The sequence below is a fragment of the Mus caroli genome, unplaced genomic scaffold (assembly GCF_978045245.1).
Source record: "Mus caroli unplaced genomic scaffold, Mus_caroli_1 scaffold_2, whole genome shotgun sequence".
Classification (NCBI taxonomy): domain Eukaryota; kingdom Metazoa; phylum Chordata; class Mammalia; order Rodentia; family Muridae; genus Mus; species Mus caroli.
The window spans coordinates 94,016,611-94,041,041 of NW_028227257.1; the positions used below are offsets into that span (position 1 = coordinate 94,016,611).

Below are 24,431 nucleotides of genomic sequence, written 5' to 3' on the forward strand. Positions count from 1 at the left end.
TTGACCCTGTGCAGGCCTTGTGCAGATAACCATGGAGTCAGAAATGTAATGATTAAGTCATGCCAGAAGACATTTGTTATATACATATAACAAAGTGTATGTGTGTGTGTGCATGCACATCTGGGTTTTTCTAGTCATAATTAATGGAGGATTATAATATTCCTCATTTTTTATTTTCTATACAATATTCTATACAATATTTTATATATAATATAAATACTTATTATATGTTGGAACATTTGTTTATAACCAACCAGACATATAAAACATATCAGAAAGGAATTTTTTAGTGAAGATTTTTAAAACTACAGTTGGTAATTCAGATCTATAAATATTTAGCTGATGAAAAGTAAAATAATGTTTTAAAGTAGTCAGAATTAAAACATGAGCATAGTACATTTCTATGGGTATTATTGCTTTTTAGGCACCTAATATTTGTTTGCTTATTTTTGCATGCAATTTGTCTAAAATTAACTTTTCCATATGTATTTACTCCTAGTAACCACAGATCTTTCTTGGGTACTGCATTTGTTCTTCCTCCTGCATCATGGTAGACATTATTCCCTCAGGTTGAAGATATCATCTGCTCCTTTAGTCATATACTTCTAATAGTGAATTATGTATACTCATAGATGTTCATTTAAGTACAACTTGACAGGTTAATTACTATGATTATATACGCACATTTATAATGTACTAGAGTGAATAATGGTAACAAAGGAAACATTTCAACGTACTAAGTTCTGAACTAATGCAAGTGTGAGAACAATTTCCAACTATTCACTCTAGATGAATTCAAACCATAACAGGATGAGGATTCCATTTCATAATATTGAATAGATAAGGGGCAAGGATGATATTTGATAGAAGATGCTGAAAGCAGGAGATATAAAGCAATTCCTATATATGGTTGCATGGATGAGTTGTAACAATGTAAAGCTGAGACACATGTAAATGATTTTTTTTCATTTTACTTCTCTCTAAAATGATGTTTCACAAGTATTCGCATTTTAAAGCAGAAGCACTTCAAAAGATCAGAATTCTTAATCTAGATCAATCATCTTTTAAATGATATATTTGCACACACAGTTATAAGGATACTATACATACTTTGCAGATATGTTCAACATATTTCAGAAAGACAATGTAAATGAATACGCGATGCCTTGTGCAATATTTTTAACCTTGTATCAGTGTTCAGTATGCAGATGAATCATTTAAAATTACTTTCTTTCAAAGTAAACAAATGAAGAACATAAAAACATAGGATTCTCTTACACGATGTGACTTGAATTTTGAAATTTTAACAGGTAATTTCCTGAACCCAGTGTGCTTTGAAGATTGCTCCAAGTAAACACTTCCTTAACTCTCTAGATGGAAAATCAGAACCTCTCTGTGCTGAATGAGTTCATACTCGTGGGCATCACAGATCGCCCTGAACTAAAGGCGCCCTTTTTTGTACTATTCTTTCTCATCTATGTTGCCTCCGTTGTGGGAAATTTGGGCATGATCGCCCTTACCACGTTGGATGAGAGGTTGCAAACACCTATGTACTTTTTTCTCAGACATCTTGCTTTCATTGATTTTGGGTATTCAACAGCTGTGGGACCAAAAACATTGGTAAGCTTTGTAACAAATAAAAATACCATCCCCTATAATTGGTGTGCATTCCAGCTATCTTTGTTCATCTTCTTCATCATTAGTGAGTTATTTGTTCTGTCAGCTATGGCTTATGACCGCTATGTGGCCATTTGCAACCCTCTGCTCTATACTGTCATCATGTCACAGAAAGTCTGCTGGGTATTGGTGACAATTCCTTATCTCTTCAGCGCCTTTCTTTCTCTGATCACCACCATCAAAATTTTTATTTCATCCTTCTGTGGCTATAATGTTATTAGCCATTTTTATTGTGACAGTCTCCCATTACTGACCTTGATCTGTTCAGGCACACGTGACGTTGAACTTATCATATTGATCTTCTCGGCATTTAATTTGATTTCATCCCTTTCTGTAGTACTCGTGTCCTACACCTTTATCCTGGTGGCCATTCTCAGGATGAACTCTGCAGAAGGCAGACATAAGGCTTTCTCTACCTGTGGGTCTCACCTTACAGTGGTAGTTATATTATATGGGACTCTGTCTTTTATGTATATACAGCCCAAGTCTAGCCACTCTTTTGAGAATGATAAAATGGCCTCTGTGTTCTATACCTTGGTAATTCCTGTGCTAAATCCCATTATCTACAGCTTGAGAAATAAAGAGGTAAAAGGTGCCCTTCAAAAGCTATGGAAAAATGTCTGTAAAGTTTGTATTTAAACTTCAGTTCAAAGGGGAGATATCTCAGAAGCACAAAGTTTGCCTAACATATCCACATCTCTTGTTGCACTCTTGGGTCCTACAAGAAATAAGTAAATAAAGCTAAATTTAATACTTAATGTATATTAAATTAATCTGATTATATACTATTGCACATAACATGTACTAGACTTTTTAAATACACTGGACCTAAAAGGCATAGTGATTTTGAAATGTTTTCCTTCTTTTCAAAATGCAGTTTATCAGAACTGGCTTTTATTTTCGTATTAAACTTGGTTTTACAAAAAGTTCCATGCTGGAGTCTAAAGTTTGGTATTGTTCTTACATTGGCATTTTCCTATGATGAAATGGATGAGACATATTCATGTGTATACCCCACTTTAGACTTTCTTTGGCTAAAGACATCTTAGTATATTTAAATATGTATTTTTCTTTTCTTTCTTATGTCATCTACATCATACTGGCATGCTGCCATTTAAAAGGAATATTTTCTGTTTTATGGTCTACATATATGCTTTGCAAAGAATAGTGTTTAATTTAACTAAATAATCGAAAGAAATGAGATCTGATCCATTCATACAATTATTGAATATCTGCAAAGATTAATTAAAACAGTATAAAAATAGAGGTTTCTAAATACCAATGTTCATTCTCACAGATTCACAAAACTTAGGACAAGAAACAAGCATTACTTCTAACAGCAGCTGTCTGGATAAGGACATGTTATCTATATAGAAAAATTGAATATCTCAGGCATGAAGAGAAAGGAAATAATGTCAGAAAAACAGAAAGGGAGATAAATTCATGTTAAGAAAACTATGCCAAACTTATAAAGAAGTATTGTCCTCTTGTGTAGAATTTTTTAAAAGATGTAAAAGTAGAACTCGTATTAATAGAAATGGGAAGTTGAACATGTGAAAGGAGGGTGGAAGAAGGTGAACCATATAATGTAGTATGTAAACACCCTATATATGTGTGTGAAAATATAATGAAAAATATTTTGTAAAATTTAATGTGTATTAGTTGAATTAATAAATGTAGTATTAAGTATTCGACTTGATGGCATATTATGTTAATAATTTTCCACTCAGAATTCTAATAAGTATAATATTTGCAATTTAAATAAGGTGCATATATGATTTGCATCAGGAAGTAAAAATAAAAGTGTTAGCAGATATTGCTTAAACATGAGTTGAAGAAATAGCCATGCTAACGAGAACACAGAAAATCCACATGGCCAAGGGCTATAGACAGCTAAGAAACACTTAGTGGGAGAAATAGTAGTTTGCAGGTAAGAGCATACTTATTGGTTAGCCAATACCATGTGGTCTGGCTATACAAGTAGTATAAAGGGTCTATACAAGTAGTATTGTATAACTGACAAGGTTGTCTTTAGGAATATGCATGTATATACATAAACATACATGTATGTAACAACAACTAATGAAAAGCAGGTAATGAATTGAGAAAGAGAAAGAGGAGGAAAATGTGAGAGGTTAGAGGAATGAAAAGGTAGTGAGAAATGATATAATTATATTACAAGTTCAAAAATAAAAGAAAAAAGAAAATGAAAGATTTTAAAATAAGGTTGTTCATAAGCTGTCAAAGAAAGTATAAAGTTTTAAGTCTAAGTGAAATTTTCAAAGCAGATGTAGGATATTCATAATGGTAAACATAAATTATCTATGTCCCAGATAGACTTCACTCTTGTTTTGGAAACCAGTGTATTTGCCAAGTCAGTAGATTCACCCACAACTTGGCTTTCCAATGCTTACTGAAGGCAAGTCAGTTTCAGATGGCTGTCATATGACCCTATCATACTGGCATCCCATGATTCTCCCACACCCAAGATACCTAGCAATCATGAGTAAATTTTATTATATAAGTAAACCTCTTTCCAGTCTCTAAACCTCTTTCCAGTCTCTAAACAATATTTGAGAGCACAGCCCTTGCCATGGCAATGCAAGGTATACTTCAATAAAGCCAGCCTGTGAAATTATTGTTTTTCTTATTTGTGTGTTTTTTAATATCATGTAGAGTAGACTGAACTAGTTCATGCCTGCTAGCCTCTGTCACAGTAGACAATATGCAGATGATTGTCAAAGAATTCTAAAAAGCACTGAGTTAGAGAAAATATGCGAGAGACAAAACAAAATTAATAAAAATATACTTTATTAAAATCTCAAAAAACTCTACAAGTTCCCTCTCCCCACTGTTGAACATTTCATCTAGGGTCCCTCCCTTTTTGTCCTGAGAGTCTCTCACCTCCCAGGTATATTGTACTTTCTAGAAAGTTCCCCTACCTCCCAACCCTGAGGTTGCATATTTCTATTCTTTCTGCTGTCCCTCAGGGCTTCTTTCTTGTCACCCCATGCACCACAATACCTGATCATATTTCCCTTTTACCCTCACCCTTGCCTCTCCTATGCAGGTACCTCCCAGCCTCTGCCTCTCTCCTATGATAGCTTTCTACTTCCTGAGTGGGATTGAATCTACCTCCAATAGAAAGACAGGGCATCATGTAGAGGGATGGGGTTGCCCTCCCACAGCCAAAACCACTGACCCAGAATTGTTTCTGTCTAAAAGAACTGCAGTGACAAAAATGGAGAAAAGTTTGAGGGAAAGTGGTCACGGACCGGCTCCATTTGGCCTCCTTCTATCCAAGGGAAATATTTCGGGGTTCCTGTTACAGGCAAGCATGGAGTTGGCCAGAAAAGGTTAACAAACAGACATAACACAAGAGAGTGTGATATCTGAATGTATTTTCTCCAAGCAAACACCAGGCTTTTAATACAGAAGAAAAACAAGAAGGCTAGGCGAATCCATCTGTCAAGTACACTGGTTTTTAACACAAAACAAAGAAAATGTATACATAAAAAGATGGCAAGATGGCAGGAGCCAGGCCTTGTTTACAACTGAGAATCCTTTAGTAAATACCTGATTATGCTATTCCTCTGGGCCTAGTGAAAACATCTGCACAAGGGGAATTCTACTAACCCTATGATACTACAACCCACTTATTTCCTAGGCCATTGTGTATTCCTGTGTTTGGGTATGACTGGGCTATTGTCCTAAGTAATTACTATGTTGACTAGCCCTGAGCTTTTCTAGCTCTAGTCAAGTAAATTGTAATACCTAATTAGTTTCACTGTCTCTACTAGAAGTGAATTTGAATGTTAAGGAATAGGTAACTTTCTTACTGAATTCCAAACTCAGGGTCAGCTTCAAGGACTATCTAGGACATTGGTAAAGACAAGGGAGTAAAGTTCAACCTGATTTAAGTATTTGTAAAATCATTACTTGGAAGCACCTATAATACAAGAAAGCACACAGATGCATACAATAGACTAACGCAGGGACAGGGTTTGAGAATATGGGCTATGGGAATGCCAAGGTTCCAGGAGACTAAACTTCCCTGAAAATCTTTGCCTCAGGACTGCTTCCATGTTTCTAAACCTGTAATGAAAGTCACTACTAGAGTGGATGTAGCAGAAAGGAGGTCTAGAGACAGGCCCAACTTGGGATCCACCTCTAAGCAAGGCTCTAGGCCTGACACTATTACTGATTCTACGGTGTGCATACATATAGGAACTTAGCATGGCTGCCCTCTGAGAGGACCAACAAGCAGCTGACCAACACAGATGCAGATACTTACACCCAACTATTGGACTAAAACTTGGGACTCCTGTGGTTGAATTAGGGAAAGGCTAGAAGAAGCTGAGGAGGAAACCCCAGAGGAAGACCAGCAGTCTCAACTAACCTTGGCCTCTGGGATCCCTCAGACACTGAGCCACCAACTGGGCAGCATACACTAGTTGGTACAAGGCCCTGACACATACACAGTAGAGGACTGTCTGATCTAGCCTCAGTGATAGAAGCACCTAATGCTGGAGAGACTTGAGGTCCCAGGTAATGGAGGCTTGTCATGGAGTGGGAGTGGGGAGTGTGAGGGTGGAAACATCCTCCTGGAGACTAGGAGAAGGAGGAATGGGATGAGGAACAGTTGGAAGATGTAAGAGGAGAGGTAATGACTGGACTGCAAAAAAAAAGTTAAAGAAATACATAGTTTAAAAATCCTTTATTTTTCATTAGTTGCTATTAGCTCTATAATTCCAAATATTCTAACTATTCGAAATAAACATTTTCACAGTTAAAAATAAATATCAAGAAGCCAGGCAGTGGTGGCACATGCCTTTGATCCCAGCACTTTGAAGGCAAAGGCAGGCACATTTCTGAGTTAATTTCTGAGAATCATCATGGAGGACAGTATTGAGTCCCTCATCACCAAATGAAAAGAACAGGAAATAGTTATGTATTCAGTAATTTTGATCCCAGGATACATCCAAAGTAAATAACATAAGCATATCAAAGACATACTCGTATATGCATGACAATGAAAATATGAGCATAATCAAATGCTTATAAGTAGATGAATGCTTAAGCAAGCAATTTGTGTTTACATGTATATGTTTATGGGTATAAGTATAATGTTCTAACATTGATTTCAAAATAAATATTGCTAGACAATGTTTTGTAAGATGTTTAAACTCAGACAACAAATGACAAATATGAAAGCTCTTTTCCTTCCATGGAAACTAAAATATAAGTCAATGTAGATTACAAGATTCTGTGAAAGATGGTAGATGGAGGAAGTTCACAATGTGTACCATCGACATTGTGTAACTAAAATGAGTTAAAAGTTCTATATCTCTAGACTACATAGCAATAGTTTTCAATAACCTACTAAACCTATATGAATTACATTTCGGTTGTTGTGATAGAATTTCACAATTGTAAAAACTTACAGAAGGAAGTCTATATAGTTTTAGTGTTCCAGAAGAAAACGAGTCAATCATTGTGTGGAAGAGGACAGGAGTCAGGATGGCTAGAGCAGAAGATGGGGTCTCACATCTGAGATGTGGTCTGGAAAATGAGCAAAGATTTTGAAGCTTCAAAAACCAAACCTGGTATGTTCTTTTACACCTTTCAAAATATTGCTGCTAACTAGGAATCAAGTGATTGATACCAGAGCCCACAAGGACATTGCCTTTCAGATCACTTAGCATGCGTAATAGATAACTAGAAGAGAGAAACAAAGAGAGCTAACACATAGAGCAGAGGATCAGTCAAAACTCATCTGAGAAGTGGATGGGGATGAACCCAGAGATCCTCGAACTGGACAATTTGCAAAGAATGAAAGACTTTGAAATACTCAGTCTTAAGTGGGCTTTGAAGAAGTTCATCTTAATTCATATTTTATCTTACAATTTTCTCAGATTTACATAAAAATAAAAATTTAGTAGCCAAAGAGATACTGGAATGCTCATTTTTTGACTGGATATTTTATTTATTTACATTTCAAATGTTATCCTCTTTCCCGGTTTCCACTCTAGAAAACCCCTAACCCATCTTTTCTTGCCCTGCTTCTATGAGGGTTGGCACTTACCCACTCCTGCATCCCCGACCTGGCATTTCCCTACACTGTGACATCAAACCTTCAAAAGACCAAGGTCCTCTCCTCCCATTGATGCCCAACAAGGCCATCCTCTGCTACATATCCGGCTTGGTCCCTGGGTCCCACTATGTGTACTCTTTGGTTGGTGGTTTAGTCCCTGGGTGCTCTGGGGGGTCTGGTTGTTTGATATTGTTGTTTTTCCTATGGGTTGCAAACCCCTACATCTCCTTAGATTCTGTATCTAACTCCTTCATTGGGGACCCTGTGCTCAGTCCAATGGCTGGCTGGGAGCATCCAGAGCTGAATTTTTCAGGCTCTGGCAGAGCCACTCGGGAAATCACTATATCAGACTCTTGTCAGCAAGCACTTCTTGGCTTTCGTGATAGTGTCTGAGCTGGTGTCTGTATATGGAATGGATCTCCAGGTGGGATAGTTTCTGGATGGCCTTTCCTTCAGTATCTGCTCCACACTTTGTCTTTGTATTTTCTCCCATGAGTATTTTGTTCCCTCTTCTAAGAATGACTTAAGCATCCACACTTTGGTCTTCCTTCTTTAGCTTGATGGGAGCTGTGAATTGTATCTTGGGTATTCCAAGCTAATATCTACTCATCAATGATTGCATACAATGTGTGTCCTTTTGTGACTGGGTTACCTCACTCAGGATGATATTTTTTTTTTTAGAACAGTTTTTTTTTTTAAGGCAGTGATCTTTAACCTTTTTTTTTGATTTTTAATATTTTTATTACATATTTTCCTCAATTACATTTCCAATGCTATCCCAAAAGTCCCCCATAGCGCCCCCCACTTCCCTACCCACCCATTCCCATTCTTTTGGCCCTGGCAGGATGATATTTTTTAATTCCATCCATTTGCCTAAGAATTTCTTGAATTCGTTGTTTTTAACAGCTGAGTAGTACTTCATTGTGTAAATATACCAGATTTTCTGTATTCATTATTCTGTTGAAGGACATCTGAGTTCTTTCCAGCTTCTGGCTATGATAAATAAGGCTGCTATGACAAAATAGAGCATATGTCCTTGTTATATATTGGAGCATGTTTTGGCTATATGCCCAGGAATGGAATAGCTGGGTCCTCAGGTAATGCTAGACTGATTTCCAGAGTGGTTGTACCACCTTCCAATCTCATCAACAATGGAGAAGTGTTCCTCTTTCTCCACATCCACACCAGCATCTGCTGTCATCTAAGTTATTGATTTTAGCCATTCTGACTATTGTGAGGTAGAATCTCAGGGTTGATTTTGATTTGCATTCCCCTGATGATTAAGGATGTTGAACAGTTCTTTAGGTGCTTCTCACCCTTTTGGTATTCCTCAGTTGAATTTTTTGTTTAGCTTTGCACCCCATTTTTAGTAGGGTTATTTGGTTCTCTGGAGTCAAACTTCTTGATTTTTTGTATATATTTGGTATTATTCCTCTATCTGATGTAGGGTTCATAATGACCTTTTTCCCATCTGTTGGTTAACAGTTTGTCCTATTGACAATGACCTTTGCTTTAAAGAAGCTTTGAAATCTTATGAGGTCCCATTTGTCAATTGTTGATCTTACAGCATAAGCTATTGGTATTCTGTTCAGGAACGTTTTCCCTGTTCCCATGTGTTCCAGGCTCTTCCCTTCTTTCTCCTCTATTAGTTTCAGTGTATCTGGTTTTATGTGGAGTTCCTTGATCCACTTGAACATGAGTTTTGTACAAGGAAATGAGAAAGAAGAGTACAAATGGAATGCTCATTTTTATTGTAAATTATTTGTAAAACTGAGACATGGAATTAACTAGATACCATCAATTACACACACACAGACACACACAGACACACACAGGCACACAGACACAGACACACACACAGACACAGACACACACACAGACACAAACACACACACACACACAGGCAGAGAGAGAGAGAGAGAGAGAGAAAGAGAGAGAGATCATGAGAATTGCACTCAGTCTAAGAAGCATGGCAATGGCATCCTATAATTGTTGAAAAATGTGTGAACCTAGAATTTATTCTGTTTAGTTATGTTAATATTTATATAGATAGCTATTTTATTTGATAATGACTCATGTAACTTATATATCAAATTGTTGGTCTATAAAATATATTTTAAAAGTAAATTAATAGATGAAGGCAAAGATGTTGGAAATAAGAATAACATTTATGATGCTTTTTATGAGTCACAGGGCAATTCATGGCAGAAAATATGCTAGAAGATTTTTCTAAAAGTTGAAAATATTTCCTTTTTGTTGCTGCTATATAATCTTGGTTCTCATTACATATATATGTTAATCTTATTAAAATTTAATTTATTATATTAGGATTTGTAAACCTGTCTTATACTTAGAGAATTAATTCAAAATATCACAAAATATAGAAAAATACATTTTTTTTTAAATAACCTGTTTTAAAGTATCCTATATTAAGGTTTTGCCATTGTAGCTGTAGTCATAACCCTATAAAACACAACTTCTTTAGACTATCATTAATATGTCTTAAGGTACAATGACTTGGTTCTACATATCTGAGATACAGTAGAGTTAATAAAGAGCAGTGGTAGGAGATATCTCCCATAATACTCCAACATAGAAATATAAGTATCAATCATATAATTATCAAATGTCTCATGGGCTCTTTATGAAACTTTCCAATGCCCAGGCTGAATTAGTAAATTGTTTTTCTTTGACTCAGAAAGAGCCCCAAGGGGGGGGGAGGAAACTCATAAGTCATTCTTATGGTGTTGAGAGCACACAAGAAAAATGCATCAAAGATTCCTCATTAGACGTGAGTACCCCATATTTGTTTTCTGAACCTCCTCCTAGGAGTCTAAGTCATAGCCTGTTACAAGTTTCTGAAATCTGGACTTTATTTTGCTACAATAATCTGCTTTAAAAAACAAAGTCAAGAACAACAGTTTGGAGTTAATTCTGCCCATGGTAGAGGGAGGGAAAGGTATATCTTCATTCTTCATTTATATCTAGGTCAGAGTATTATTTGTTGTATGGACTCATTTTTCTCCACTGAATACTTTCTACAGAATTTGAGCATGCATGTATACAAATAGTGCTTGAGCTTATCATAGTCCAGAGTTTATGTGTTTATCCTTTGTGAAACATTATGCTTGTAATGTAACCCATCTTAAACTTTTGTCATTGCTACTGTAGGCATAAACTTATAAAAACCGATTTTATTAGAATATCGTTAATATGTCTTACAGGTACAATGATGTGGTTCTAAATTTCTGAGACACAGGAAAGAAGAGTAAAAAAAGAGCAGTGGTGGCTAAAATTAATATCTAAAATTAAGAGCTAAAATCAGAATATATGAATCTTCTAACCCTTATTTTTTCTCTTTGCTACCTTGGAAATTCTTAGCATTCCATCTAAATTTTATTATTGACTTTTTAAATCACTTTCAAAACTTCCAAAAGAATTTGATAAACTAGTTGGCTTTCTGGATAATTTTGATATAAGCAACTATAAAATTATTCTCCATTAAATAAATTATATTTTCATTCATTACATCATTTTCTTTATTTCATCAATATTATGTATTTTTCAGAATATAAATCTTCAGATATATGTATATAAAATTGATTTCTATACATTTTTTCATGCCCTAAATATTTACTAAATTTGTTTTAGTGTTTTAATTTATTTTCAATATTTGATTAGGTTCTTCTAATGCTTAAATGTGAGATATTTTCCACATAAACATATGTTTGAACACTTTGTCCCTAAGTCATGATACTATATTGTCAGGTTGTAGAACCTGGTAGACTGTGTTTATACCTGGCAGACACAGACTTTCTGTGGTAAACATTCAGAGTTACAAGCCAGCCCTGACTATAGACAGTTCACACTGCTTCCTTATTGACTATCATATGGGATGGGTAAGAAGACCCAGTTCCTTGTTGCACAGACATAAATCAGTGCATTTGCCATCCTTATCCTATTATGATATAATATGTCCTTCAAACTATTAGTCAGGATAAATCCTTCCAGCATTAATTTCTTATCAAATCTTTGAACACAGCAACAAGAAAAGTAGCTAATATGGGCTGCTTAATTTTTTCTTAAGAAAAGCAACAAAATCATGATATCTCTGAATACAACTATTTTATGCCTTTGTTTATAATTTAGAAGTTCTCATTTGTTTGTTCTATAATTTAGCTGGCATTAGTTCTAGAACAATGCAAAATCACATCTTCCCTCAGGTCCCTCTGCTTTCTTTTAAGTCATAACCTCTATTTCCTTTAATTGATGCTACATATATGTATATAAATACACATACATATATTCCCAAATATAAACAACACAGTTGGTTTTATCTTTTATAATTACTGCTGCATTTTATATTTCAATATTTTATTGATGTTTAACTCAGAATCATAATCATAACTTTGATTCATATTCATGAGAAATACTTTTAGTTCTCTTGCCATACAGTAGATTTAATTGTAACCGTTTGATAACAAGGCAATTTTGGCTATGTAAATAAACAGCAAGTATATTTGATGCTTTATACATTCTAGTATCTCATGAGGAAGAGTGATTTGTTTCTTAGTTTTAGTAAAATTTATTTCAGTGGCATTGCTGATTCTTCTTATCCATACTGGAAATAACAGTTAAAATATGAAGTATCTTTAAGACCAAATGCTTCATTAAAAATATTCCACATAGTATCCGTTGATTTGTGCGTTATTTTGTAAAAAGTTTACTAGTTGTGATTATAAATAAATCACTTGATTATAGAACCAAGTGTAAATTTTCAAAGTATGATGCCTCTTTTCTAATGAATGAAAATATGGCATGGATTTTTACTATAAAATTCATATCATGGTTTAAGAAACTTTTCTCCCATTGACAGAAAAGTGTTCAGTTAGTTCCATGCTGAATTTTTTCTTATATTTTGAAATTATCTTATATAACAATCAAATGACCCATGTCAGAATTTTTAACAAAAGCTTCATAATTTCTATCTGTATTAACTTATAAAACAATTTTGTCGTTGCTTTAGGCTTTAAGATATTATAAAATTTTAAAAATAGAATCATAGTAATCTCATGTATATGTATTAACATGTAAAATGATATAAATGCATATTCATACTATATAGTTTAATAGGTATTTTATATAAACACAAAAATGCAATGTTGTTACTGTTGGAACTTAATATAATTAATAATCTTTGTATTTTTTACCAGAATAGGTTTCCTAAGTAGTCTAGATGGATATATACAATCTTACAGTACTGAAGTATTTCATTTTAACTGGAATCACAGATCTCCCTGAACTGCAGGCCCCTTTATTTGGACTCTTCCTCATTATATACTTGATCTCTGTAGTAGGTAATTTGGGCTTGATCATCCTCACCAAAATAGACTCTAGACTTCAGACACCTATGTACTTCTTCCTCAGACAGCTCTCTCTCACGGACCTTGGTTATTCAACTGCTGTGGGGCCTAAACTGTTAATAAATTTTGTTGCTGATCAACCTACAATTTCCTATAATTGGTGCTCAGTCCAGCTGACCTTCTTCAGCATATTTATCACCACTGAACTTTTCATTCTGTCAGCCATGGCCTATGACCGCTATGTAGCCATCTGCTATCCACTACTGTACACAATCATCATGTCACAAAGATTATGTCATGTTCTGGTGGTAATACCTTACCTCTATAGTGTGTTTATATCTTTATGGACCATTATCAAGATTTTCACTTCATCATTTTGTGGCCATAATATCATCAGGCATTTCTACTGTGACAGTCTGCCATTGATATTGATGTTATGCTCAGACACACATGAAATTAAGCTGATTATTTTAATCTTTGCAACTTTTAATTTGATTTCTTCTCTTCTGGTCGTTTCCATGTCTTATATCTTGATCCTTGTGTCCATTCTCAGGATGAATTCTTCAGAGGGCAGGCACAAGGCCTTCTCAACCTGTGGTTCTCATCTCACAGTGATAGTTATATTCTATGGTACTCTTTTTTTCATGTATGCACAACCAAAATCCATTCACTCCTTTGAGACTGGTCAAATCGCATCATTGTTCTATACACTGGTTATCCCCATGCTGAATCCTATGATCTACAGTTTGAGGAACCAAGAGGTGAAGCAGGCCTTGAATAGAAAATGGAAAATGTGTGTGAATATTCTACTTAAGTTGTAAAATTGAAAGATAGAGTAAAAAGAAAATACACAATATCTTATATGTAGCATAACTAATATTACTTTAGCTATGTAATATTATTGTCTTGTGGGATAGTCATATGATAAATACGGATATAAAGAAAATCATTGGTCAATTTTGAATTCAAGTTAATCTTTTTCATATGATGTATCGCCTTTTTATATATTTGTATGTTTTAATGTAAAATTTTCTTTAGATTCCATTTCTACATATCATGCCATATAGCCTATTACTTGTTTGCTCCCAATAAACTAATTTAAGCTAAACATTTGATTTCTTCATTGTGCTTTCATCTCTAATGGCTAATGCCTATATTGTAAAATATAAGATAAGTGCAAAGTCACATGATATATAAAATTATGATAAAAATTTTAGATGGTGAAAATATGCCTGAGATAAGACCAGCAAGGATAAGTATTTCTATCCTTGATATTTAAAAAAGAAAAAAAAAAGACAAAAATAGTTCCTTACTTAAATGTGGAATCTTAAAAACTCTCAACAAGTGAATCCTTCCTCCCAGTTTTTATTATACTATATGCAAGTTTGATATAATTTCACTGTATCCACAATCTAGTTATTTTGTATGCAATGTAAACATAGCTTTTCTCTTTTTACTCTGCCATCTCATGTTGAACACCTTGATCTATAACTTGAGAAATAAAGATGTAAAATATCTACTACAAATGACATAGAAAATTGTTGAATACCTTTTCTTAATGTTAATGTGAAATGTGATTCTAAAAAGTCATTATATGGATGTCACTATTTGTTTATAAGCCTGAAGAGGAGGAGCAAGCCCAGATGAATCTACATATTTGTAGTTTTCTTGCCATTTATTCACACAATCAATGTGTTATAAATATAATCAGGACCAGATAAGCAAAAATACTTCCTTAAGAAGGAGATGAATTATAAATATAGTTATTAATGAAATCTTTTTGTGAATTTAAAATGGTTCTGGGGATATTTGATCAAAACTGCAAATAACAGAATCACTGTGCTGTATCATGTGAGGGAGTAGATATTCTGGGAAATTAAAATATTTTTCATAGTTTTTAAGTTATTCTAAATAAAGTCATGTCCATCCATGTTTATATAACTTTATTTTGTATACTTCTCCTCTTTTAAACTTTATAGTTCTCTATGTTATTTAAACTCAAGATTATGAGTGGTAAAGGGAACGTGGACATCTAAATATTGTAAATATCTACATGCCTAACAGGAAAACTAAGATTCTCATGTATTTCCTTTAGACAGAAGCAATTAAGGGTCAAATTTTTTGAGATGGGTAGTAGGCTTCATCCCTCAATGGGGGGCCAGGTCTAACCTCTGGATATGGTCATTGTAGGGTCCTTCTCCCCTTTGTTGGGTATTTCAGCTAATGTCATCACTGCTGGGTCCTGGAAGCCTCTTGCTTTCCTGGCATCTGGAACTTTCTGGTGGTTACCCTCACCATTCCCCACACTTCTCTGTTCAATATCTTAACCCTCTATACATTTCCTTGTCTTCTCAATACCTGATCTTGTCCCCCACTTCTTCCCTCCCTCTCCTCTCTTCCTCCCAAATGCCTTCTACCTTCTACCTCCCATGATTATATTGTTGCCCCTTCTAAGTAGGACTGAAGCATACAGGGTCAAAGAGTGGAGCAGAGACTGAAGAAAATGCCATCCAGAGACTGCCACATCTGGAGATCCATCCCATAAGCAGCCACAAAACCCAGACACTATAGCTGATGCCAAGAAGTGCTTGCTGATAGAAGCCTGACATAGCTGTCTCTGAGAGGCTTTCCCAGACCTGACCAATACAGATGTGGAAGCTTGCAACTACCAATCAGATTGAGAATGGGAACCCCAATGGAAGAGTCAGGAGAAGGACTGAAGGAGCTGAATAACAAGATCAACCAACTAGACCACTGCCTCCCTACCCCCATTCCCCGAGCTCTTAGGCACTAAACCACCAACCAAAGCATACACCATAGCTCCAGCTGCATATGTAGCAGAGGATGACCTTATCTGGCATCAGTAGGCTCAGTCTTGTGAAGGCTTGATAACCCAGCATTTGGGCATGCTAGGATGGTGAGGCAGGAGTGGGTGGGTGGGTAGGGAGAGCACTCTCTTAGAAGGAGGGGGAAAGGGGAAGGGATAAGGGGTTTGTTGAGAGGAAACTGGGAAGTTAGATAACACTGAAATGTAAATAAATAAAATAACCAATAATAAAAAAAAAAGGATAGAAAGCAATCCTGCTCTTTTGCAAGACACTGCCCAAAAACTTTCCCCTTGGCTGCTTCAGAGACTACCCAGCCTGGACTAAGTTCCCAGCAACGATTTTATTAAGTACAAACAGACTTTTTATACCTTTAGCAGAAAAAGAATATGATGTTAATTTCCAGAATCAATACAGTTTTAGCTGCTAGGAAACAATGATGTTTGCAAGTTTTGAAGGGTACAGAAGTTTAGTATCTAAGATGAACTGTCCAGTCAGCTTTCTTGCTTCCGTGAGTACTAAGGAATCATACAGAGAAATACTAAGTGTTTTAAACACTCATTGTCTGAGGGCATGCATCGATCTTTCAGGGACTGGAAGGTACATTATGCAACCTAAGCCATGGACTCTAACCAGAAAAATCTATGACATGGGCCTCTTGAGGCAGCTAGGCCAAACCAACTCCATGGTTCACTGGATATGTGTTTTGTTTTGGGCTTTTTTTTCTTTCTTTTTAAATAAGAAACTATCTTTCGCCTTTAATTCCAGCACTCGGGAGGCTGAGGCCAGCAGATTTCTGAGTTCAAGGCCAGCCTGGATCAACCAAAGAGAAACAAAATGAAATATCTCAATGTTCATGTTAGTTTCATTGTATAGTCTTGTGTGAAGGATATCAGTGGAGGAAACAGCACTTAAGGCACTTTTCATTGTGTTTAAATTAATTCATGGATGGCTGTTTTGGAAGAGGTACAATTATTATTTTATACTGCTTTTATTTGGAATAAAAATGGATAAAGTAGATATGCTTTGACTTGTAATTGTTAATTTTATGGATAAAATTGACAGGCCTAAAGATTGACCAAGGAGTCAATAATTATTATTTCTTTGCTTGTGTTCTGATTTATTAAAAGATATTAATCCTTGAAAAGGTGTACTGAATTGGGCTTTTAGGAATAAATAGGCATGGAGAGACCTCTTGTGTCCTCAACTAAATACATAGAGCTACATGCAACTAAGAAAATCTGATAATGAGAGATATAGTCCACACATCAAAGACATCCCACACAAAAGACTTCCTGAACTGGTTACCCAGTAACCAGTGGTCAGCCCTTAAATAACATGCATACAGGGAACACAATGTGGTAGCAGGTTGTATTTACACACACACACACACATACATAAATGCACACATTTACATTCTTAGGGATAAATTTCTCTGTGTATGCTATTGTGTATTTGTGTGTGTGTACTTGTAAAAAAAGAGTTTTAAAATTCTATGAATATGAAAGAGAACAAAAGAGGAGCTCACAGAAAAATTGGATGGAGGAAAGAGAAAGGAGAAATTACATAATTATATTTTAATTTTAAAAAGAAAATCCAGTCATACACATAAAGTCACTTTATAATATATTTATAATAAAATGATGTATATAAATGTCTCTATATGAATGATTACATATGGAATATATATTATTCAATATACATTATATAATATGCATTTTATATACTATGTATATTAAATATGTACTATACACACACACACACACACACACACATTTTGGCCAGACCCACTGGTACTTCACAAGTATTCTCAGAAATTTCTTAGTTTCCATATGACAAACACAGAGAGACATTGACATAGAGACAGACTCAGACAGATAGAAAGACACAGTGGGAGAGTTAGTTTGAATACTATTCTTTAAAGCTTCCTAAATGATTCACCTGTAATTAATGTTCCTAACAGGCAATTACTGAGCAAAATTGAAACACTATCATACTTTCAAATACTGTAGGGACAAGTAACTAATTGCATGTCATTTCCTAATAAATATCAAGTCTCCAAAGATTAAAATAGATAGACTCATGAATTGATTTAAGCAGTGTGAGGAGGGCTTGCTGGAACCAGACAGAAACGTCGTAGATGTCATTGTAGGTAATGAATGAAATATTTCTATAAGGTCTTATGATATATACTTACACAATCCTTCAGTAATGTGTAACTCTGTGATGTCTGCATACAAATAGCTCTCTGAATTTATAGTTTGAAATTATAGTGTGGGTTAAGGAGATATATGCTCATAATAATCTTCTCAAAGTCAGCATGATATTATTTTCAATTGGTTAGTAAATTTAAATGCAAATTTCTAGGCTCTCTTGAAATTCCAAATATTTAGACAATTGATTAATTTATTTTAGAAAACACTTCAAACTTCAATTATTTTTTAAATAGATGTTCCGATGAACTTCTTTCACTGTATATTTAAAAGTAAAATGAAAGTTAGTTTTGATTTTCCATCAAAAAAGCATGATTAGTATAATAAATATATTAATGTGCTCAGATATATATATCAGTGATGCAGCATACACAATACACTTTCATTTTCATGCTATCTGACAAACTCCAAGAATAACTTTAAAAACAATATTAAGTAAATAGGGCATTATGAGTAAATTATTTTTCTTTTCATATAATTCTAAGGAAATACTTTTTATTATCATATATAGATAACATTTATTTTTATTGAAATTGTTATTGATAATACACAGTATAATCTATTTTTAATGATTTTATAAAAAGACAAAAAAGACTAAATATATTCTTTATCATATCTCCTGTAGCTATTAGGTAATTCAATTGGATCTAAATTTCTATATTTCTCAAAGGAGGAAGACATGTGTGGATACTGGTAAGCAATAAGTAGGTCCTATGATCATTAGTAACATTTAATCAATTTAGTTTCAAGTTATAATTAATGAGATATAAGTTTAATGCAATGAGATGTGTGCTTTTACTTTCCTCACAGTAAACTTAGAGCCTTTTCCTACCATTTTATTTAACAATTATTTTTGTGTATTGCTTTTTTTGTCTCTTAAGGCAATTTTGTTGCTCAAAATATCTATAAAGTAGGAGACTAGTTTGTAGATAGTTTATACCTTCTTCATCTCAGAAATCCTTCAAGAACAGGTTAGTTATACATCCATAAGAATAATGTTCTTTAGTAAACAGCATTTTTGCCAAAATAAATTTTTGTTAGAATTATAAACTAAGATAAAGCACTGATAATATTGATGAATAAACATTATATATATATGTATATATATACACAGTATTACTATAAATGTTATAGTGAAAAATATTAAAGAACAAAATACAGCAGATATAAATTTATACACTAAGTCTTTTAATGTCCATTCAGATGTTTAATCTGATTTTATGATATATTTTCATATTTTAGAATTTAATTAATCACTTTATTATTTTATTATGTATAATAAATGATTGACTGAATGTATGGGTTGTACTATGTCAATGCCTGGTGCCCTCAGAAGCAAAAAGGGGACATGAGAAATACTGCGTCATGAGTTAAGTAAGCATCATATGGATGCTGTGAGTGAAACCTGAATTCTCTGAAGAGGAGCATTTAATCTTAGTGGCTGAACTAATGCCACTGTTCTGTTTCCTTATTCAGACACTATCCAATATTTATCCATTTTATCTAGGTTATAAGACGTCCTGGAATATAGTCTTCATGGTATTCTGCTTTTAATGATAAGTGCTCTGCTTTTAATGAGTATTTCTATTAATGATAGTCACTGTAATTTAAGGTTTTCAAGTTTACATTAAGTTAAATATTTCATCATATTGTTAAAAATAATTCATAAAACCCCAGTATAACATTAAAAAGGGCCTCATAGAAATAACTCAGAATATTTTAAACAGTACAAGAATACTTATATATGAAAATAAAAATTTCATATTATAAATGAGTTGCATAATTATATATGTAAAATAAATTTTATAATATTGATTCTACATTGATATGTAATTTTCCATTTCTAACTTTGTTTACAGATTGTAAATTCTCCTAGGTGGCAATGCAGAAAAGCTACTGAGTAGGCTGATGTATCAATCCAGAACAGAATTTGCTCTAAGCCTAGATGGAGAAACGCAACCTCACAGTAGTGACTGAATTCATACTGATGGGCATCACTGACAGGCCTGAGCTTCAGGCCCCATTGTTCGGATTGTTTCTCATCATCTATCTGATCTCACTGTTGGGCAACATGGGCATGATCATCCTTACCATGGTGGACTCCCGATTGCAAACACCCATGTACTTCTTTCTCAGACATCTGGCTATCACTGATCTTGGTTATTCTACAGCTGTGGGACCCAAAATGCTGGAAAATTTTGTTGTCAATCAGAATACAATCAGTAATCATCTTTGTGCAATACAGCTAACTTTCTTTCTTGTGTTCATCATTTGTGAACTCTTTATTCTGTCTGCAATGTCCTATGACCGCTATGTGGCCATCTGTAAGCCTCTACTCTATACTGTCATCATGTCCCATAGGGTATGCTGGGTCCTAGTGGCAGTTCCTTATTTCTATAGTGTCATTATTTCTCTTCTAATAACTATAAAAATTTTTGCTTTGCCTTTTTGTGATTACAGGATCATTAGTCATTTCTGTGATAGTCTCCCTTTAATATCATTGCTCTGTTCTAATACACAAGATATTGAAATTATAATATTGATTTCAGCAGGGTTTAATTTGGTTTCATCTCTAGTGGTACTCCTCTTTTCTTATCTACTCATTCTTATAGCCATTTTTAGAATGAATTCAGCTGAAGGCAGGCAGAAAGCTTTGTCTACTTGTGGGTCCCACTTGACAGTGGTCATTGTCTTCTATGGGACTTTGATATTTATGTATGTGCAGCCCAAATCAAGTCACTCGTTTGACACTGATAAGGTGGCTTCCATCTTTTATACTCTGATTATCCCCATGTTGAATCCCTTGATCTATAGTCTAAGGAACAAAGATGTAAAATATGCCCTAGAACGGTTGTGGAAAATGTTAGGCAATATTTTTTCTTAATGTAATACACCAAATGAACCTTGTAAATTGTATGAATGGAATTTTCTATTCTATGTGTGTATTTAGTTTAATAGAAATAAAAATATTTATCTATTGTCTTAAAATTTGCACCCACCATTAATTGTTCTAAATAAATCAGTGAAAGATTACAAAAAGATGTGTTTTCAGCCAAGTTTGTTAACTTTTCAAAGAAACTTCATGCTTGATAAAGGAATGACCAAGAATAAGGAATAGTTTAATTTTCACTAGTTATCAGATAAATAAAAACTAAAATGAAAATGAGTCTGGGTTATTTTTCCTTTACATACATTTTAATATGTTGAACTGCTGGAGACTTGTAACATTCATTTGTGGGAGGAGTCAGAGTGTTGTGTTTGTCTCCTTTGTCTTCACATTGTCTATTATGGAAATAATAAAATTGTGTTAGTTGCTTTGGAAAAAATAAAAGAAAATGAGATGCTGTCTCTACACATGTCATTTTTTATTTTATTTTTTAATCTTATGTTATCATTGAAATGGGCCCTGGATGACCTGTAACTCTCTACATAGGCCAGAGTGGTCTTGAAATCCCAGAAGTCCAAGTTTCTCTGTCTCACCAATACTAAAATTAATGCTATTTACCACCATACCTGGGGCTTATTACCATATTTTAAAGTAGTGAAGAATCATTGCTTCTCCTCTAAGATTCATAATCTCAGTAGCCACAAGCAATGAGCTATGATTACAGTACCAGGCATAATTTGTCTAATTCAGTGTGCCCTAAGTCCAATGAGAGAGTTGTTACTGCCAAGATATAAATGTCAAGATCTTACCTTAAGTGGGAGAAGTTCATGTCTACACGAATTAGTCTTAAAGGAAATGGGGAAATAGTTCAATTTAATGGATGGACTCTGAATGGGAAAAAATTGATTGGGGTGATCAGGTGTAGAGGAAGACTGAAAGCAATGCAAGAGAACTAAAATTAACAGTCATTTGATGGTGGTATAGAGACCTAGTGAGATAGAAACTTCTTAAAGTATATGAAGGCAATCCAGTGAAGTTTCTAAATATGGGAGAAAAAGAGTCTCAACAGGCTATCACTTGCCACCAAATGAATTTTCCAGTACTAGCACTAGGTTACATTCAATTGTGTTGTTGGTCAAAGAGTCCACAGGAATTCACAATTAACCCATCGTGTCAACAAAACAATAAGCTGCTCTTAAACTAACACAAAGTATTGTTGCTGAAGGCAACATTCTCAAAACACATTGAATACAAAGAGATCAAGCTGGTGACTCCATAGAACATTCACTCCTATGTTCTGGTGAAAGATACTCCACAGGCTACCAAAGGAGAAACATATATACAAACTGAGCCAAAAAACTTTTGCTGACCTACCTGCAAAACAATACTAGGGCAATGGTAGCATAAACTTGTGGAAGAAGTTAATTAAGAACTGATTTGAATTAAGGCTCACTGCACAAGTTCAAGTCCATGCTGAATGCTGCTTGAGTAACCAAGAACCCAAGATTAGATATTCCAGAGACATAGGATTAAACCAAATACTACTGATATTTTTTAAGTAGTTATAAGGTGACTCCTAATGATATTTTGCTGTGCTTTATTCAGTTGTCATCAGAGAAACTTCCTCCTGCAGAAGATGGAAATGAATTCAGAGACAAACACCCACATATTTTGCAGAGACAGAGCGGGGAGGCAAGAGAGACAGAGACAGAGACAGACACACACACACACAGAATGAGAGAGAGAGAGAGATTTGAATGCTCAGTTCTAAATGGAACATAGACACAAAATTTCTCTCTCAGAACTCATAGAAACCTGCAGAAGAGGAATCATTGAGTACAATAGCCAGGAAGAATGGAGAACAAAAGAACATAGCCCTCTAAAGCAACATGCAAAGCTCATAGGAATGCAGATACTGAAGCAGCATGCATAGGACTTGTAAGGTTCTGTACCAGGTCCTGTATGAATATGTTAAGGCTTTCTCTTTTTTTGTCATCATGCCATTTTATTTTATTTTATTTTATTTTATTTTATTTTATTTTATTTTATTTTTTGCTACAGTTAAGCATTTTATTGTCCCCTCCCCATTCTTTAGGATAAATTGCTCACTTTCGTTTTTATTAAATATTTTCTTTCTTTACATTTCAAATGTTATCCCCTTTACTGGTTTCAATTCAATGTTTTTAATGGGACTTGTGAATGTGAGAACAAGTTGGTCTCTGATGCTTCTGCCTGATTTTTCTCAGGCTGTTTTCCTTCTGTTGATTTGCCTTCTCCAGTTTCAGTGTGCTGATTTTTATCTTCTTATATTTTTTTCATTGTTATGTTTTGTTGTTTTCTTTTGAAAGCCTGTTACTTTTAATGAGAGACAGATAGTGAATGGATCTGGAAGAAAAGAGTACTGAGGAGTTATGGGATGAGTAAAAGGAGAGGAAATTATAATATCGATATATTGTATTAGAAAAGAATCTAATATCAATGAAAGAGGGAAAATAAAAGTACAGTAAAGATGTACGATAGTGTCATATAGCAAAACATTAAAAAGATTATTTTCAAAGTAAACAATATTAACAGATTAAGTAGGACTTTTTGTCTCTCCTAATACAAAATATGAATGCTATAGGTTAAGAGCCTATCATTACTTGAACATGTGAAATATTTGTAAATTAAAAGATGAAATAAGTTTGTAATAAACAGATGTGATCCAGAATATAGAAATTTTTCTTTGGTAATAAAAAGAAAATTTTCATTTTTCCCTTCCTGCCTAGGCCACTCTAAAGATTCCACAGTTTGAAGGCCTCAAAGGAGATCTGTTGCAGCCAGAAACACAAGTTTCCCAGGATACCTACAAGCACCCAGGGACATAGGAAGCAGTCTCCAGACAGACCAACCAGGTCTGTTAACAGCAGAGATAACCAGATGGGGAGAGGCAAGAGCAAGACTATAAACAACAGAAGTTAATATAGTTTGATACAATCAGAAACCAGTTCTCTCACCACAGCAAGCCCTAGATACTCCCAAAACACCTGAAAACCAGGATGATAACCTAAAATCCTATCTCAAGAAGATAATAGAGTCCTTTAGGAAAGACATGACTCAGTGAAAGAAATACAGGAGAACACAGATAAGTAGATAGAAGCACTTCAAGAGGAAACAAATAAGTCCCTTAAAGAAATACAGGAAAACACAAACAGGTGAAGGAATTGAACAAAGTGGTCCAAGACATAAAAATAGAAGAAGAAACAATAAAGAAAGCACAAATGGAGATAACCCTAGAAATAGAAAACCTAGGAAACAGGTCAACAGCACCCTTTACAATAGTCACAAGTAATATAAAATATCTTCTAACCAATGTGTGAAATGTATGAAAGA

The 24,431-nt window shown here is 34.4% G+C and overlaps 3 protein-coding genes across 3 annotated transcripts; all 3 read left to right on the forward strand.

The window, feature by feature from the left end:
- Positions 1-1,374: 1,374 nt before the first annotated feature.
- Positions 1,375-2,316, forward strand: LOC110288546 (olfactory receptor 8K3-like). Its single transcript, XM_021154862.2, has one exon. The coding sequence runs from the start codon at positions 1,375-1,377 to the stop codon at positions 2,314-2,316; it is 942 nt and encodes a 313-aa protein (XP_021010521.1).
- A 10,691-nt stretch (positions 2,317-13,007) lies between these two features.
- LOC110288547 (olfactory receptor 8K3-like) lies at positions 13,008-13,955 on the forward strand. Its single transcript, XM_021154863.1, has one exon. The coding sequence runs from the start codon at positions 13,008-13,010 to the stop codon at positions 13,953-13,955; it is 948 nt and encodes a 315-aa protein (XP_021010522.1).
- Positions 13,956-20,117: 6,162 nt separating this feature from the next.
- On the forward strand, positions 20,118-21,056 carry LOC110288545 (olfactory receptor 8K3-like). Its single transcript, XM_021154861.1, has one exon. The coding sequence runs from the start codon at positions 20,118-20,120 to the stop codon at positions 21,054-21,056; it is 939 nt and encodes a 312-aa protein (XP_021010520.1).
- The last annotated feature ends 3,375 nt before the right edge of the window (positions 21,057-24,431 follow it).